We start from the raw sequence: 19270 nt of genomic DNA, 5'->3' as shown, positions 1-19270 counted from the left end.
TTGTATTAGTTTATTTTCCGGCCGATTTCGGTATCACATCAGATTCGTCGCGGATCACCGAGACCAATGTTCGGTGATTCCGGCTGCAGGGGAGCTCAGCTTTGCCTGGCCTGGCCGCGTGTAATTTATTACAGAGCGTGGCCGCACTGTCACGGAACAGCCGCACAGCCGCGCGCAGCCCCACCTTTCCCCCCCACGGGACGCTCCAGCGGCGGCTCCGTCCCTCCTCTCGCGCCAGGTGAAAGAAGCTGCCCTATTCCGCACCTGCGTCAGGCCCACAGTAGTTCCCTTACCAAAAGTGCCCGCACCTAGGAGAAGGTAAAATAATCGTAGTGGTAGAAGGGCGTGGCTGAGGCCGTGCCTTTCAGTGGACTAAGTCGCTCTCCACCAGTTGCTTTCACCGCTCAGTCTCTGCAGAGATCACTCTTTGCTGTCTTTTCTGCTGCTAATAGTCAGGCAGCAGAGGACAGCATTCTTGAGGAGACGAAGGCGAGCTGGGTCCTTGCTAAAGCGGTGGCGCGGTGTGTGACGCCAGAGAGCGCCGCACACGCCCCGCTCTTGGGGCCGCATGGAGGCGTGGGCACGATGATGCCCGGAGAGACGCCACCGCCGTCGGCCGGAACTGCGGCCGCCGGCAGGGCCTGCGCCAACTGCGGTGTTCTCCAGCAGGTAGGCATCGACCGCCGTCCCTGTGGCGCTGGAGTGGGGTTTTTGCTCACAGACGAGGTAGGGGATCAGCGCCGGGCCGCTGGCGGGAAGTGTCGGTACCGCAGTCACCGCTCCCCGTGCCGTCGGGAACGCGGATAGCGTGCGTGGTAAACGGGCTCTAAAAGTAGCAGCAGTGTCGAGTTTTAGCTAGGCGAAGTGTGGAAAAGTAGCTCGTGTCTCTGCGACGTGGTTAGTGGGATCTGTCAGGGAATTTCTCGTTGTGTCCTCTTGGCTATGCTTCGGTGCAGTATAAGGATTTAGAATTTACTTCCTTGAGGGCTGTTAAGCGAGTGTGTATTTTTATGGTATTATGCTTTGGGTAATTTTTGTTTTTCCTTTAAATGAAGAGAAGGTCCTCTTGAGAGTTCATAGGACACACTTAGAATGAGTATGGATGAGAAACTGGAAAATCTGTAGACTCAAGTGAGCTAATGTTTATTGCTGATATTCTGCCAAAGGTCAATTGGATTTTGACAGAAGAAGTTATAGGGATTTAGTATATAGTCTACTGCAGAGGCAAAGTTTGAAGAGCTTTTGTAGCAGGCCTCACTTAAAGATGCATACTTGTGGAGCCTGCATTCTCTGTGTGAAGACAGTTTATTGTATTTTCTATAAAATTAGCCATTGGATTAGGGGTTATTTACAGTACTGATTTTTGGGGTATAAGTTCTTTACTGACTTGAGACTCTTCCTTACAGAATATGAATGAATATGTAGCTGCATTAATTGCATTGAAGCAAAAAATAATTGATGGAGAGTAAGTACAATTGCACGTGTTTTTGTTTGTTTGTTTGGGTTTTATTCTTAAGTACTTACAACAATGCAGGAGATATGATTTTTGGAATGTGAATATTCACTTGTGCACTACACTAAATGCTTCTCAAAATGAAAGTTTTTCACAAACATGTCCTAAATCTAGACTGTAAGACTAATTTATTCTGTAAAACATCTGTGTATAATGACAGTAAACAGAGCTATTTTGTGTACCTGTAATATTATTAGAAGTACAGGCAGAAGCAACTCTTTGATGAGATTTATTTATTTATTTAAGGCAGAAGCAGATGATGTTTATTAATATTTATTTGTATTTATTTTGTTCATTTAATTGTGCTTGCTTATTTCATTTTTCTGTGGTGAGGAATGTGGGAAATAAAAGTTGAGTACAGATATGAACTTTTTCAGCAGAATTTAGTCTGATTATTAAATTCTGAAATTCTGTTGGGATTAAATATCAGAATGTGAAAAGTGAAGCTGAACATTGTTCAGAATGTGATGATTATAAAATCCTTCTTACAGTTTGCTTTCTTTTCTGTGCTTGCTTCCAATTCTTCTCAAAACCCATCAACACGTTGTATGGAATAATATATCAAGATATGTTATGTTTACCTCCATACTATGGCCTAATATCCATGCAATGGCTCCTAATTCTAGCGGTTTGTTTCTTATGTATCCTTTTCTAGATACATGTCAATCTGGGTTTAGTGAATCTAAATGACAGTCCTGCATTCTATTTCCAGAGTATTTCAGCTAGCACACACTGGGTCTCTTAACTAGGATCCTTTTTTCAAAGCTCCTTTACTCTGTTGCGATTTCTTCTCTGACCTCTAAATTTTGTGTCCCTCTTCTTTCTGCCAGTGCATATATTTCTTGCGGAAATTGCCTCTTCTTTAGCTACTTGCAGCTCAGCCTTTCTTTTTTGCTTTACTGGATTGCTCTTAACTATTGCAATAGAAAGTAATGCAACCCTCTCTGTATTTGTGTAACTCCCATGGTATTACTCTTTCTTGTCCTTTCTTTTCTCTGTTCTTAAAAAACATAATATTTGAGAAAAGAAAGGAGTTGCTTTCTTTGGTGCTGTCCCATGGCCCTCTTGCATCAGGCTAAGTGTTACCCTTTACGGCTGCTAGGAGAATAATATAAAGATTAAAGCCTTTTACGGTCTTTCAAACTATTTCTCTGAGATGTGTGTTCTTTTTTAGGAAAACATCCTTTCAAGCATGGAAACGTGTTTTATATATATGTATATTATTTCCTTTGTCTAAGCAATACTTTTTTTTTTAAGCTCCAATTAGTTAATGGCTACATCTTCATGTAATTGCCAGTCGTTTTTTTTTTCCTACTTAAAGCAGTTTGATTTGAGGTTTGAATGGCTTAATGAAATCAAAGGGTTATATTGACTACTATCAGAAAATTTAAACCAATCTTACACTTTCTCTATTTATCTATAAAGCAAAAGGAAAGATACCCTAACATATGATTGTCAAAATCAGGGGAGAAAATGAGTAATGTCTGGGTTATTTCTTTTCTTACAGTCGTTTGCTGACAGAGTATCAACAGAAATGCACTGATATCCTTTAGTTTTCTCTTTGTGTTCTTACAGGATTAGTATACCTAAAACATTTATAAAAGGGCTTGAGGCTTTCTGTTTAGGTTATGAGATGATGTCTCTAATAAAGAACAAACTGGGTGGATTTTGTAAAGAAAATAGGCCTTTGGAATTGCAACTGTCCACTTAAGATCTGCCTATTTCTGGTATATGATTTAGCGTAGTCTATTTGAAATCTGAGTTGCTGAGAATTACTCAATCTTTTTCATGTAACAGAAGAAGCTCTTATTCACTTCAAATGTATTGAAATGCATGTATAAACACTTAGTTCTGCAAGTCTTGGGGAGTGTTTTTTTCTGGGAGGAAGTCTTTACTGGATGTTTCTTTGCAAGTTGCAGTTGGATTGAAATATACTTAAGGACATTTGATAAACTGTTTTTAATTTCTACCTTAACAAGAGATTACAGCTTCAATTTGCTGAACGGTAAGTTGGATTTATATTGTCTACTAAAGATGTATTATTATATTTTCTGTGTTGTGGTTAGTTTTAGGAGACTGATGGTGTCATAGCAACAGCCATAGGTCTAAGCTGCACTTTTAGTATGGTACTTTCACCATGCTTCCTAGGCCATAGTTAGCAAAGGTATGATGAGGAGAAAAATCTGTTCTTCCTGTACAATACATGTGTGGGATTCTTTCCTGGTCCTGGGCTAGTGAGAGTCCGAGTGGAGATGTGAAGCTCATCTTTTGGTGGTAGTTAAATGTATGGCTATTTGGAGCATCCATATTTGTGTGAAGCATTTTGACTTAAGAGTTGTGTCTGTGTGTGCCCTTGCTTACTCTGTGATTATAGAGGAAGAGGCAGCATATAATTTTTATGGACTCCAACCTGCCTGTTGAAAAACACTGCATTTGGACTCTGCTCTTACTTTACAGCACTGTGTATGCAGAGACACTTATTACTGGCACTTTAATGTAGGCAGCATACTTCTGTGGCACGTGCCATCTGCTTGCTTCTAGCTTTGGGTTCAGTGTAGTGTTTTTAAATCAGATCTTGGATTTTCTTTAAATAGGTGGAAAAATGACAGCACTGAAATTGTTAAAGTTTTTAGGTATCTCTCACAGCATTTTTTCCATAGGATAAAAGCAAAATACTCAGATGCTTGATCGAAGAATCAGAATACTGAGTTTCAAAGTATCTGTGGTTTTGGCAGCTTTTTAAATTGCACATCTAATTTCAGAGAGATCTCTGCTCTTCGTTGCCAAGTGGAGAAGATGTTACAGAAAATTCTGCCTCTGGAAAAATGCCAGGAAGAGTTGGGTTCCTTGAAGGCAGAGTTGGAAGAAAAAAAGGTGTGCTTGTTTAAAGAACTTGCGCTTTTTCTGTTGAAGGAAATGCATATTCCTAATGCTCATCTTAATGAAGCTGACTTTTAATGAGCTCTGTTCTCATTTACAGCTCACTGGGACAGGTAGCTCTGGTGAAGTTAGGTGAAATTAATTAAATTACTTCAGGTTTCAGAGAGACAATAAGTTTAGGTTGTTGTAGTTCTTAAAATTTTTGATCAGATTATTTGGTTATTTCCTCAGGAAGGAAGGAAGAAAGGAAGGAAGGAAAGAGGAAGGAAAGGAAGGAAGGAATGAGAAACATTCAGACTCCTTTGGTTTTCTGCTCTGATCTTGTCAGATTATTGAATATAACTTTTACTAGTGAAAAGGTGCCAAGAAAGTGGGTCTGTGCAGAATAGTGTTGTGCTTCTGTTACCTTTTTGAACATATGTTTTACATCATTAGCTTCTGAAGTTTATTCCTAATTTCTCTCCCATCGCTTAGCTGAGGTTTAGTCTACAGGGAAGAAGGTTTAGATTGTTCAAATTACCTACATGTATGTATTTTCTAGACATTAGTATAATTTCTGGAGAAAACACCCCACTTTCTTTCTTGTAGCTTTTTTGTAATGGTACAAGAAAGATACTAACATTTGTCTTGTTGCTGTACGTAGTTAGTGTTCTGTGTTAGAATGATTTTATAACTGCTCTTCCCTCAGCAAGCATTAGTAGCTGACATCCTGATGGCACTTTTTCAGAAAAAATAGGATTATATGTATAGTGTATAATAGTTAAGATCTTTATTTCAGCTTCAGGTTCCTATCCAGCTAGGTGTAGAAGACATGTACTCAAAAGATAGACATAAAGAGATTAATGTGTTTGTTTATTATAACTTTTGCCTTTAAAGGAAGAAGATAACCTGACTTTCCAACTTGCTTCTTATTGAATATACTTAAACTTTTTTGGCCAGGCACTGTTTTCATTAGAAGAGGTAAAGTGTCTGCCATTTTTTTTGCCCTCAGTATGGACATATTTTAACTGTGCTTTCCTTCTTCAGAATTCTCTCAAGATTTATCAGGAGAGCCAACTGGAATATGTTAAAATTAAAGAAGAAATATTAAACAGTGATGCTGTGTGAGTGATGCTTCTTTTTTTCTCAACCTTTCTTTGCCTCTCTTACCTCTTCCAAACTTGATAATGTACCTTAGTTATGCTTTCCATCTCACTAAAATTTTTGTACTTATGGGTTCTTAGAACAAGGAGTTGATGGAAGAATGATCCTAAGTATTGTAGCAAACTCTTTTGAGTGCAATGTTACTTTATTTATTGTCTTGTCGTGAAGTGGCTTTATGTGGTTGTTTAATGAAAGTCTTTAAGAACAGGATGAAATTGAAAAAAGCTGTAGTTTCTACAGTTCTAAGTGGTTCTTAGTCTCAGCTTTTTGTTATTGCCATCCATTTCAGTTTTGCTGTTAAGTCTCTGAGGCCAGTATAAGAATAATATTGCCAAAGTGGTCTGTACTAAAATCAGTCCTTAAAATAATTGTTTTAATGTAACAGCTGAGCAGTTCATAGTGAGCTGTCTGCCATGTTTGGAAATGAGCAGGAGGGATTTGGCACTAAAAGTGCAAAAGTAATTTTTGCTGCCATAATACAGAGTATTCTGAAGCTGTGCCTTGTTAATTCCCAGTTTGTTTTTCCAGTAAGCAGTCAGTCAAAGGTTTCCTTGCCTGGAGCATATGTGTGTGTTAACTCTTATGGCTCTTGATGCATACTCTAATGGGCTTGTCTAATTGTTTTTTAATCTTCTAATATTTTTAACCTTTAAATCACCTATATCAGGGAACTGTGACTTCTCAGTATTGTGTGGGAAGGTTCTCATGCTCTCAAAAGAGAACCAGCTAATATATAGCAAGGTGTTGGTAGTTGTGGTTCTTTTTCTTCATGTGCATCACTTTGCATTTACAAAAACCAATGATTGCACTCTAGTGACTTGGAATTCTAAGACCCTTTTGATTTTGTAGTCAACTTTTATTTCTGATGTGTTCTAGCACACATCCCAATGGGACTCCCACTGGTGACTCCTTGCTTCCATATAAGCTGGTTATCATTTTTAACTTTGGTGTTTCTAAGCTATTTTGGTGCTACCAGCCGGTCCAGGGAAGTGATTGGTTCTCTCTGCTCAGTACTGGTGAGGCCATTCCTTGAAGTACTGTGCCCAGTTCTGGGCTTTTTTGTACAGGCTTACGGGTATACTGGAGAGAGTCTAATGAAGGTCCACAGAGATGATCAAGTGACTGAAGCATTTCTCATAAGAAATACACTAGTCTCTTTGCATGACTTGTGAAACGTACGGTGTTCACAAGCAGAGCAGCAAGCCATTATTACCCAAACGACTGTATGAGGAGACCAGGATTGTTGTCATTTCTTCAGCCATTCTGCACTTACTTCACATATAGACATACTCAATGTACTGTGAGCTTAATGAAATATTCAGTACATTGTCTTATCTAAGAGCAGCAGAGAGCAGCTACCCCATTGCTAACTGCATCTTAAGAGGGAACTGACCGCTCTGATGTGCTTGGCAATTTATTGCGTCAGTATAGATGTAATGTTTGTCCCTGTCTGTCACTCATATCTTCAAGAAGGAGGAGCCAGGGAACTACAGACCAGTCAGCCTCACTTTGATCCCTGGGAAGGTGATGGAGCAGGTCATCCTTGAACTCATTTTCAGGCACATGAAGGACAAGAAGCTCTAGAGTAGACAGCATGTCTTCACCAAGGGGAAATTGTGCTTCACTGACCTTATAAATTGACATGTTTTCTAGATCAGGGGAGAGCAGTGGCTAGTGTCTGAGAGGGGATAAGATCTCTGACACCGTTTCCCATAATAGCCTCATCATAGCCCATTAGGCTGGTGCTGTAGGGGCTGGATGGGCAGACAGTGGATCAAAAACTGGCTGAATGGCTGGGCCTTGGGTGTGATGATGAACACTGTGCGAAGTCTGGTTGGAGACAAGTAGATAATACTACCCTAGGGGGAGACAGAGAGGACTGCACAGTGGGTCTAGTCTAGTTTAGCATCTTGTTAGTGATCTGCATGATGGGGCAGAGCCTACTGTCAGCAAACTTGCCAATGGCGCATGTGTGGCTGGTGGGCCAGAGGGGCATGCTGCTATCCAGCACAAGCTTGACAGGCTGAAGAAATGAGGTAACTTCTCAGCAAGGAGAAGTGTGAAGCCCAGCACCTGATGAGGAACAATCACCAGTGTGTGCTAGTGGACAGCAGCTTGGGATGATTTCATGATGTGAGCCAACGATACACACTGGTGGCAAAGAGATACCAGTATCTTGGTTTTCAGTGAGTTTTGCCAGCAGGCTGAGGGAGATGCTATTCTCTTCTGCTCAGCACTTCCGATGCTACCCCTGAAATACTGTGTTAGTTCTGGACTTTTCAATACAAGAGAGACATGGATATATGGGACTGAGTTCAGTGAAGGACTGTGAAGATGATTAAGGAATAGGAAGGCTGAGAGACAGAAGGCTGAGAGAACTGGGACCATTAAGTCTAGAGAAGAAAAGACTCAGGGGTGGTATTACTGACGTCTGTAAATACCTGAAGGGAGCGTGTAAAGAAAAAAGAACCAGGCTCGCTTCCTTGGACCTCAGTGATAGGACAAGAGGCAATGGGAACAAACTAAGACAAAGAAGGTTATGTTTCCTGTGAACATCAGGAAACACTTTTTGCTGTGAGAATCACTGAGTACTTCCATAGATTGCCCTGGGAGTTTGTGGCCTTCACATCCTTAGAAATATTCAGAAGCCATTTGGAAGTGGTCCTGGCCAGTGAGCTGTAGGTGGCCTTGCTTGAGCAGTGTGGGTTGAACACCATAACTTCCAGTGGATTCTTGCCACCTGAGCGTCAATTCTGTGATGCTGTAGCTGTTTTGTATACCTCTGATACTGAGGCCATTTGAAGCAGTAGGTCATATGAGTTTAGTAATTTGAAAGCTGGATTTTTTCAGAAGCAGAGTAATAGTGAATTGTGCATAAAATTACTGTTAATTTACAGGTACTATTAAAAAGGTGAGAAATTATCACTCATGTCCTTTGGTTCAGTCTGCTATTCAGAGCCAGTGTTAAAGTTAGCTTGCTCAGGACTGTCTAGTTGAGATCTGAATATTCTACAGGGATGGCAGTTCCCATGGAGTACAACTTCTGTTAGCATAGCATTCTGTCAGCTGCAGTTGTGCATGTATCTTAAGGATCAGATAGGAACTTGAGCTGGGTAACATAAGAGGAGTTCTGCCCAAATGCATCATCTGCAAACTGCTTTTTGTAAATTGCTAGATTTAATATCTACCTATTTTCTCCATGTAGTTGTGTGTTGATGAAATTAGTATAGTTCTGCATATGTAAATGTAATTACTTAATTTATAAATATTATTGCAATGACAATGTTGGCACTTTGTTTCTCTTTGTTCAGATTCTTGTTATTTGTATCCTAGTTTTTTTTATCTCAAGTTGAAAAGTACCTATGAGGATCATTGAGTCCAACTCCCTTCTCCTCACAGGACTACTTAAAACTAAGCTGTAAGACTAAGACTATCATTCGGTTGCTTCTGGAACTCTGACAGGCTTGATGTCAATGACTGCTTCCCTGGGGAGCCTGAAGAACCTTTTCCTAATGTCCCATCTAAACTTCCCTAGTGCAGCTTCATTGCATTTCCTTCTGTCCTGTCACTGGTCAGCAGAGAGAGGAGATAAGCACCTTCCTCTCCGCTGTCCCCTGCTGAGGAAGTTGTAAACTGTGATGAGGTCACCCCTCAGCCTTCTCTTTCCTGGGCTAAACAAGCTACTCATGGTCTTCCAACACAGGTTTCTGGGAGTCCCAGGGTCTGTCATTGGTGACAGATGTGAAGAAGGCATTAAATATCTCTGCTTTGCATCCTTATTTGTGATGTGACTAACCTCATCAAGCAATGGACTGATGTTATTTCTGATCTTCCATTTGCTGTTAAGATATTTTGAAAAGCCCCTTTTGTGTCCTTCAGAGTACTGGTCAGCTTGAATTCTAATTGAGCTTTGGCTGCATGAGTCTTCTCTCTGCAATGGTAAACAACATCTCTGTGGTCTTCCTGTGTCAACTTATCTTGCTTCCAATGTCCATGCATTGCGTATGTAGTACTTCTGTGCATTCACTTGAAGATAATCTACAGAGAAACAGAAGTTTCTTACATCCTGTTTTCTAAAGGACAACTCACCCCTCCCCTGCCTCCCGTTATTTTTTTCTATAAAGATATTTTATGAGGAGTTTTGCTGAAATTCTCTCCTATGGCTTGACTGTCAAAGCCATCATATAGGAAAGTAAGTATGAACCTCTTCAGGCTGAGAAGGCACAGAATCCTTGGTCTATTACTTTATACTATAAATACTTTGACTACTGAACATACAAAGGGTGGTCAATCATACCATTTATGAGTGGATTTTTGAATATATTCTGGTTAATCTCTGAAGTGGTAATTAAAGCCTGAACATCCAGGAAGGCTTAGATGGTGAGTCTCAATCTATTACACAGGTTTTAATATGGGGAATAAATTAACTGTGTTCTACTTCATGAAACTGATCGGTGATCATTGGTAGAATTGTCTACTTACCACAACAGTTTAAAAACAATTTCTGGGATATTAGAGTTTAGTAGAAGAAAATAATAGAAATGTTATTTTTCTATTTTCTATTTATTTCTTTTCCAGTTCTGTCTGTTTTACATATAAGGTAGGATTGGAAATGTTGAAGTCAAAATTGTTCAGGATGCTTCATATTTTTCCTTTGGTTTGACTTTAGTCTAAAGTATCTGGATGTTCTGAACAAAAAGGTGTGGGACATAAGTCATCCTGAGGGCTATTCCTGATTATATCATTTCTTAGATATTATTCATTGTAAGCAAAGCTTGATTGTTTTTAAGGAGTAAAGCATTACATCTTAGAAATGCAAAAAACAGAAGCCAGTTTTCTGCGGTTGTATTTCTAATACCAGGTTGTTGCTAAAGGTATATTTAGTGGATTGACTCTCTTAAAAGCAAATTTTGCCTCTGTACAGATACAGGTGTTTGTGTGAGAATGCCAGCAACATGGCACCAATTTGATTTTTCATCTTCAGGGACTCATTGGTCTCACAGGTCCTGGGTATAGGAGGTGTGTTTTCTTTGAATGGCTAGATTTTTTTTCCTGACTTTTCATGCAACATAGTTCTATTTTAAAAAATGATCTATTAATGTGTTCTTTTTAACAGGAGAAAGAAACTGGAAACTAAAGTGAAAAAACTTGAAGGTAACTTTCTACATTGAGTAGGACAACAGTACAGTAACATGATCTCTTTTCCTTTTCTGTCCAGAGGAATTGTGACTTTAACTTTGATGCCCAAGGAACAAGGCAGGCCAGTACTATATGGGGTGCTTAGTCTCTGATTTATATCAGCCCTCCTGCAGAATATTTTCTGCTGAGTGTCTTAGGCACATGACTCAGATGAAGTTGGAAGGGAACTTCTAGTCATGAAAACTTCAAAGGATGGAGTGTTGCCAGCGTCTGTAGGCAACTTGGTTCAGTAACATGTTGGAAACTCCCATGTTTCAGTTTACACCTAATGTCTACCATACAGCAGTCTTGTTCCATCTTCTTGATTGAACAATCCCATTAACAGTCTCATTCCATCTTCTTGATACCTCTTTGTACAGGAAAGCTGTTCTTGTATTCTTTCTATGATTTGTTATGTTTTCGCCTCTGGCTGATTAAGTCTAGTTCAGTAAGACTGTTTTCATAGGGCATGTGCTTCAGTGTTCTAATAATCCTGGCAGGATTGTTCATGTTTATGTTCATATTAAAGTATTTGGTGTTCGTGATGCACGTTTTCTGACTTTTAAATGGTCTGGCATTTGTATTTTAGTTGGTTAGTTAGTTTGTTTGCTTTTTTTTACATGGAGAAAAAGCATTGGCTTCATGGCCCTGTGTTTTTCTTGTTTGCAAGGATGGATGTACGTAAGACTTTTTGAGACTTCACTTGCTGTGTCGTCAATTGGCAAGGCAGATATTTACATTCATATCATGCATATTTTAGCTGTGCTTACCATAGTTCAAAATACAGTGAACTGAGTGACATATCTTAGTGTTATAAGCCCCCTGAATCTTACTGTAAAGTGCAGGAGCAAGGTGTTTATTTTGATGAGAATTTTGGAGTTCCATTGCAGGACAGCCAGGCTTTTTACACACTTGCCTCCAAAATCTCAAATTCTGGCAGAACTAGAACAAAATACTGAGAGAGAGTATGTGTTAGGTCCAATTTCAGTGACTATTTTATCTGTTTTGGTTTTTTCTATGTTCATTAAATATCTCAAACATTGTATCTTTTGGCAGTATGAAATTTTGCCATTATTGGGTTTTTTTTGTTAGCTTACCACTTAAGGTTCCTTTTTAAAACCTTTTATTTTAATAGGCTCTCTTCTGATTTGACCCGCAGGACGATTCCATTTCTTTTCTTTCCCATCCACATATAAGTCATCAAGCTGAACTCTCAGGAGTTCTCTCAGCTGACTCTGTCACCTAAGAATTTTCCTAGGAACCTTGCATTCAGTTCTCACCTACCCTATACCCTCTCTTTCCACCCATCTGCACACTTGCCAGGTGTCTGTTAGACATTAAGAGATAAGGTCCTCTTCTCTATTAGTTTTGAGTGCTTTATGTATCTTTCTAATGCAGCTGGCTGTAGTGTTTTCATCTTTGAACCAGAGCTTTTATTTAAGTAAGAGAATAAAACTGTAAAAAACCCTTGCAACTCAATTTTATCTCCTTTTTTCAACAATATGCTTGATGTATATTGTTCTACAGTACAATATCATTACAATATAACCCACTCTTCATTCTTGCATATAATTGAGAAAACTAATAAATGTATTGCTGTGGTTCAAACCAGTAATTATACAGTAGAAGGCAGCATACTTGTATGCATGAGATATTGTCTGAATGAACCAAAATATAGCTTCAATAGATTTGTATTTCACACTATCTGTTTTTTTCTGGTGACTTTATTTGCAAACTAGGGAACTACTATACCAGCACCACTTAAATTAGTGGCCTCTTTACAGTGTAGTTTCTAAATTGAATTTTGGTTCTCTTTTTTGAAGAGGCTGCAACAAAGCATACACAGGACTTCAGACAACTAAAAACTGAAAAGAAAAGGCTTGAAAAGGAACTGAAAAAAGCACAAGTAAGGCTTTCCTTGTCTTTGTCTGAAGCTTCTTTTAGTATTTTTTGGGGGAAAGAAAGAAGCTATTAGTGTAATAGGTGCTGAAATAGTAAAATTACATTTTTGGGGGAACATTGAGTAACTAAACATTAGCAGTTCACTGTAAGAGAGAAATTTTCCAACTTCAGAAATGTTGATATAGATTTCATGCTCTTTAGGAACTGATGTTCTAAGAAATATGTATGGCATAAAAATTCTGTACTTCTTAATTTTAACAGGGAAAACTTGAATGTGTAATTAAAGAGAAGTGCAGAAAACGTAAGTGCTTACCTTTGAATGCCTTTGAATTTGTATGTGGTATTGTTCCATTTGAATATTTTCTTTCCACCTCTCTTTTTAATAGTTAAACATGCAGAAACTCAGAGTTCAAGTGAAGATCTTGCAACGTATATAGACAAAGGTAAGACTTTTTGCAAGTCCATTCTCTGTGTGGAACCAATTGTAACGAATTTATTGCAGCTCTTCTGGAGTTGCAGTTTTGGAAACGGGATACTGCTAAAGTGCTATAAGAGCAGATGTGGTTGATACAAGTAGGTTACACTGATGAAGGACCAATCTAATAGATTACTATTTTCAGTTTTTCAGTAAGGAAAACTCTTGATTCATAAAAATTGCTAGTCTACCCTGTGCATATGTGAAGTCAGCTGATGCGCAATTATAAAACAAAATGCAAACACTGAAAAAAATACTAACAATCCCTCTGAAGCTTACTGAAATCATAAAGCACCAAATAGGAGAGTAATATAGTAAAATTTCTATGTGAGACTTGGAAAATCAAGTGGAAATACAGGAGGTATAGTTGTATCTTATCTTATTGACATTTTTTTTTGTTTTAGTGATCTAAAATATATGCTACAAATTACCTGAATCTAACTCTAATGGAGCAAACTCCTTGAAAACTTCCTCCAAAGTACTGAGGCCAAACTTTAGGCAAATTTATTTTTTGTATTTTTTGCAGTCTTTTAGTGCTGGTACTGCTTTTGAACTATTTAGATATGCTGAAGGCTGTTTTGAGGCAAAAGAACTTCACTGTTCTATTTCTTGCTTTCCAAAATAGGTTTGTTGCAGAAATTAAGGTTTTTGAAAAAGCCACACCTTGTCAGTTTGTGTGTGTCTTGGCATATTTTTTACTTTTGGATTATACTGAATTGGTACCAAATTTAATTCTTTGATTTTTAATTAATGGCAAAATAGGAAAATTAATATCTGAACATTAATTTGAGCTTCAAATAGTAGCAAGAATTTATTAATAATGAGTAAATGGTAGTGTTGTTATTAGCTGTTTAGCAAAATTTGGTAGGTTTGCCTTGTATATGCTGACTGTTTTTTAATATGTCTCTTCATAAAATAATAGCAGTTTGCTATGGCCTTTGACTTACAGAATTTGCACAAAAACAGTCTCAGTTCCTGATTGTTGGATTTATGATACTTTTGGCATAAGTCTATAAGGTGCTTCTGTATCTTACTGCAGTTTTGAGTTTTTCTTCCCTCTCCACTTCTCTTCTGTCTCTAAAACTAGGTTGTTTGACATCACCTAGCAATGGTGCTGTTAGAACTGTAGACAATCTCCTAGTGTTGTGGCCTGATAATTAGTTCAGATACATGGTGCTATTACATGATAAAACTAAGATTAATTATTACTGAGTGAGCAGAAATGTGATACACATCTTCGTAGAAGATTTTCTCCCAGGTTCATGTAACTTGATTTGTTTTACAGAGCTGTTTAATTTTGCTAATGCTACATTTGAATCTGTTTTACCTTTTACTTTGGGGGCTGTTATTAACTTTTTGCAGTACTCCTTATGAAAAGGAAAAGGTAAAGCATTCTCTAGCTGTTCCTTTAGTCTGCTATGGGGATATGGCCAGTACAGGATCTATACCCTAAATGGCATCTAGCATTTCTCTTTCACTGAAGCTTGTGCCTTGTTTTAATTTTTTGTAGGTATTTTGTATGTAGTTGTAGACATGTCTGTGTTCTGAGTAAAATAAACACAATTCTTAGTTCAATTCTATAAATTTATTTAAAATAAATAGATTTTTTATTTATTTATTTTAACAGGAAGAGCGATGTTCTTATTAGAACAACTCCGGATGTGCATTGACAGTGCAAAAGGAAAAAGAGAGAATGAGAAAAATGATCCTGTCTTAGGTACAATGGCATGCAAAGTCTTGAAATTTTCTTGATACTCTCTCCTTTTCTGACCAAAAGGCAATGTTGGTATTTTCTTTCAGCTTCTATTTGGGATAAGGAATGATGCAACAAAAGAAGACTAACTGTTGCAGAGAGTAGGTTCCAGTTGGGTAGTAACTGCGTAACACTCTTTTGAAAGACTTAAATACTTTCATTGGTCTTTGTCTGGTCAATTACATGTGTGATTAGAATCTGAATTATCTGAAAATAATACAAATATTAATTTGAATGGGTAAGTAAACTTGAACCGTCTTCTGATAAAAAGCTGTTGTAATTTGCTGTTGCAATCAAGAAATCAAATTCTTTTACTGTTTGTAAGTAGGCAAAACTCATCTCATGGTTAAAACATTATTATTATATCGTTATCAACTCTGTAGTATATAATGTGAATGATGGTGCATGTGGGCTCTTTTTAGTCTGAAACAAGTATGTGGTAACATAGTTGAATTATAAGGTTTAAGAAGCTGTTACCTCCATTTTCTTCTTTGTAATGTGATATTCAGATAATGATAAAGAATAATCTGAGTAGTTATCCACATGCATATTCACAGCAAACTTTAACTGCTTTAACCTTACACAGCAGATATTTTCTTTCTGCACTCAAGAGTAATAGATGCCTTGAAACTGCATTAATTTCTGTGTTGCATCTCTGGAATGTTTTTATTAAGCTTTATTAGTTTTTTCAGTTTCTCTACTACTTTGATTTTTTTGTAACTAAAGATACAGAGATACTGCCTGGGATAGGTACCCAGCAGCATTAAAAGCTTTTAAGAACCCTGTCAAGTCTGAAAATGTGCTACTAGTGTAGATCCCAATGAATCTGCCTTCAAATGTGTTCCAGTGGAATCCACTTAAAAGATGCCAAAATATAAGGACCAGCTCATAAACCTGTTAGTCAACCTTACTTCCATGAGTTTAATGCAGCAAATACATGGCTTCAGCTCCAAAACTGAGCTAGACACTTGTACCCTGCAATTCTGAATTTAATGTCTTGATCAAGGATCAATCAAGTGACAAGAACAAGCACAAGAAACTGAAGAGTTTAAAATATATGTGATTTTAGGGGTATCAGGTTCCAGAGTAATCCCTTTGCCATCCACCAAAAGAGGAACTTTAGATTTCAGAAACTGTGTTCCATCTTTCCTATTCATATCTTCTCAAGGAGACAACAGTACTTTCATAGAAGGAAGCAATTATCTCTAAGAGTCTCTTCTAGCCGGTCCTTCTTTCTTCCCACTTCAATATGGAGAAAATTGTAAGCTTAGACCATGCTTTTGGTGGAATGGTTAGATTTCATAGAAATAAGTATTTTGTCCTGTTACTGGTTTGTTTTTTTCCCTCATCAAGCCTAGAACAGCTATATGGTTATTCAGCCTCTTATGAAACTGGCCTTTACCTTGAATTCATAAAAACAAAGTGCTTATGTTTACAGGTGCAATCTTCTAGGAAAAAAAGGATCTTAATGAGTTTGCCCTGATTTCTGGTCCCATATTATAATAGTTTCAACCTAGAGAGCAGATCAGCTTGATGGTAGTGTCTTTTCCAGAGAATGTCAGTTCGTCTGCTGCCTGGATCTAGCCTTTCAGAAGTGTACTTCTTCTAACAGATTTCTTAGTATATTCAAATGTGCTGTACAATACCCAAAGCTTTGCATCATGGATCAGTGTCTTCTCTGTTCTGCTAAGGTTGATACTACTTTGAATGGTTTTCTTGAAGGATGTATTCATATATGAAAATTGGAAGACTCATGAGGCTTTCCAAATGCACTGTTGTGAAAGCCTCATTGGATAATGGAGGTTTGCCAAACTTAATTTAAAAGCATTTGGTAGTACTGTTACAAATCTACCAGTAATAAAGTTGACAATACCTGCATCTGACCATCAGTCCAGTAACCTTGGGCCATAATTTAAGGTTAAAAAGACATTGATAGTATTTTAGTCTTTGGAAAACTTTATCTCATATAAAACCACCTACATTGTGAATAAACATTTAATGAAGGATTTGAAGAATCTTGCAGCTGGGTGCTGAATATTTTGGTAAGTTGGGTTCTCTAACATTCTCTGTTCATATGCAATGGTGAGATGAAATGAAGAAAAGACCCTGTCTGGGAGGAGCCAAGCTTATTCAAGAGGTATTCTGTAACTGGGTTCTGAGCTAAATTTGGCTTACTACGGAGCTATACCCATCTTATCTGCTCATCTTTTTGTTTGAGGATACAGGATAAGGGGAGAAGCTGCATGTAGATCTTAAATGCAGAGATGGAAAGGAGTGCACTTGAGTTGTCTGCTTTAATATCAGATTTGCTGTCTCAGAAAACAGAATATTGTCTGTAGCTTCAAAGACTATTTAGTGTATGAAGCATCCTGAAATTCACATAATTGGATACAGGTTGAAAAATTCTGCCTCATTGTCAGGGCATTAAAAATTTCAGTGCAGGAATTTTTTTCTCAGAGAAACACAGCTGTTCTTGAGAAGTGTGCAGTTGCTTCTGCCAGGCATCTGCAGTCACTGTGCTGATGAGGTTTTGCTGTAAATCAGATGAGATTCTATGGCTAGATTATTTATTTTTATAAAATACCACATCTTAATCTGGTCCTTCTTGAGACGAAAAAACCACAAGACTTGTTTCAAAAAGTTGCTTTGTTGCTTGGAGTGAGGAGAGGACAACTTGCAACAGTGAATTGCCTTGCAATGTACCCAATCAAGAGTAAAGTTTTGAGTTGTAAAATTCAGTTTGTTTAGTACCAAGGCAATCAATTTTAGCATTGGATCACTTATTTCATCTCTGCTTCTTTCTCCACTTTGCATGAAGATATTTCAAGTAGTACATGATAGATTTTGATGGTATTTTCAAATCAGAGTGATCCTAATCTCTCAGAAGTGAGAGAAGGCAGCAGTGTAAGGGTTCAAAGCTACATGAACTAGATTCCAGGTTATAGATTTCAGGAGAAAACTTTATCATTTCATTGAGTCACATAACGAACAAGAGTGCGATTCCCTGGATAGAGTAAAATTTGTCTGTGAAATATGATCTTTGCGAGGATCCTTCCAATGAGATGGGCTCAATATTAATAAGGCTTTTCCTGGACCTGAGGTTCAGACCAAGGTGCCAAAAAGTTGACACTTCAAATGAAGAAACTTACTTATGTTGAATCTTTAAAAATTGCTATGACAACTCTTCCTACAGTTAAATGGGTAACTATAAGAAAGGTATCTCATTGCCAAAGAAATGCAGTTATCAGTGACTGGGTTGGAAAGGGATGAGTAGAGAAGTTTGGAGAATATCTTAGTTATTCAGAAATTATGTCTTTGATCCATTGTTCAGGGGAAACATTTAAATGAATTATATGTATCAATATTCTTGGACTTGATGTAGGTGCATGACTGATTTTGAGAGTATAGATAGGATGTAAAGTTCCTAATAAGTCAGTACTATTGTGTAGTTCAGTGTGAAAAGTAAACTTCCTAATTTTCTAAATGAAGTCCTTATAGGGGCAAAATCTGTAACTGTGTTGCTGCCTGCTTCAGTGCAGGGTAAATTCTGAGCTTTGAAATGGTTGGCACAAAACAACATGAAAAAAATCTAAGAGACAAACCAACTTCTGAATTTTCCTTATTTTCTTTGTTTCTATTTGTCAAAGAGCACCTTTTGCCTTGGATTGGAACTCAAATTGTAAAAAGAATGTAGGTTTGTCCTGAGAAAATTTAGAACATCCTGGAAGCTCTATATGACTGTGGCTTGTAAATGGTTTTATAAAACAATGTATTGTTGTAATACTTACAAAATATAAAGGGAATGGCAGAGCTTTCTTATCTTTGATGAAAATGATGTGCTAGGGCCCTTCAGGTTGATCGGTTTCTCCCTCCTCCTGGTGTCCAGTGCAGTAATTGAGATTTTTTCATGGAGTTGCTACATGAAGTGACTTGAGATGGATCTTTGAAATAGGGTTATTGATCAATTTTTCTGATTTACTCCTTTAGTGGTGCTGACATATCAGAATGTGCTAAAAGTTTTTGATCGCTGAGGAGACTATTTTGACCTATCAAGTTAAATTAATGTTTTTGAATATGATACTACCATTGATGTTGCTTTGGGAATATCTGTGCAAGTTCTAGTAGTGGATTAGCAAAGCAGTAATGAAGCACACAATTTTTTTTCCCCCAGCAGAATGCAAGTTGTGCCAGTTAAATTAGTACATCCTATACTCAAAACCATTTTATGCATGTGCTGTTATTTCTACTGTGGGATGGTATTGTGACTTGCCTTTGAGGCAGGGCAATCAGATTTGTTGCTAAAGGATCCCTTGTGGTGAATTAAAGTAGAAAACCATGAAATAATTGGTATAACAACAAATTTTATTAGAACTGCTTTGAAACTATACATGGAAAACACTGTAATGGATTGGAAAGGAGTATATAG

General features: G+C 37.8%; 1 protein-coding gene across 9 annotated transcripts in view; it reads left to right on the top strand.

Annotated features, from left to right (window-relative positions):
- Positions 1-399: 399 nt before the first annotated feature.
- The window catches only part of ICE1 (interactor of little elongation complex ELL subunit 1), a 40921-nt gene continuing 22050 nt past the window's right edge, over positions 400-19270 (top strand). For 4 of the 9 annotated variants that reach the window (XR_004061380.1, XR_004061381.1, XM_030965235.1 and 1 more), the window contains exons 1-11: positions 400-669; positions 1407-1465; positions 3021-3055; positions 3500-3518; positions 4276-4387; positions 5420-5496; positions 10653-10690; positions 12538-12620; positions 12878-12917; positions 13003-13059; positions 14719-14808. Coding sequence is in view for 7 of the 9 variants with exons in the window: in XM_030965235.1 (XP_030821095.1) it covers positions 586-669; positions 1407-1465; positions 3021-3055; positions 3500-3518; positions 4276-4387; positions 5420-5496; positions 10653-10690; positions 12538-12620; positions 12878-12917; positions 13003-13059; positions 14719-14808 (694 nt within the window). In the remaining 2 variants the exon portion in view is untranslated. Of the gene's footprint in view, positions 670-1406; positions 1466-1890; positions 2155-3020; positions 3056-3499; positions 3519-4275; positions 4388-5419; positions 5497-5530; positions 9729-10652; positions 10691-12537; positions 12621-12877; positions 12918-13002; positions 13060-14718; positions 14809-19270 lie in introns of those variants that run through there. The other 5 variants (XM_030965212.1, XM_030965269.1, XM_030965220.1 and 2 more) reach the window with 4 other exon arrangements.

The sequence above is a fragment of the Camarhynchus parvulus genome, chromosome 2 (assembly GCF_901933205.1).
Source record: "Camarhynchus parvulus chromosome 2, STF_HiC, whole genome shotgun sequence".
Lineage (NCBI taxonomy): Eukaryota > Metazoa > Chordata > Aves > Passeriformes > Thraupidae > Camarhynchus > Camarhynchus parvulus.
This window is presented reverse-complemented; position numbering and strand designations above follow the sequence as displayed.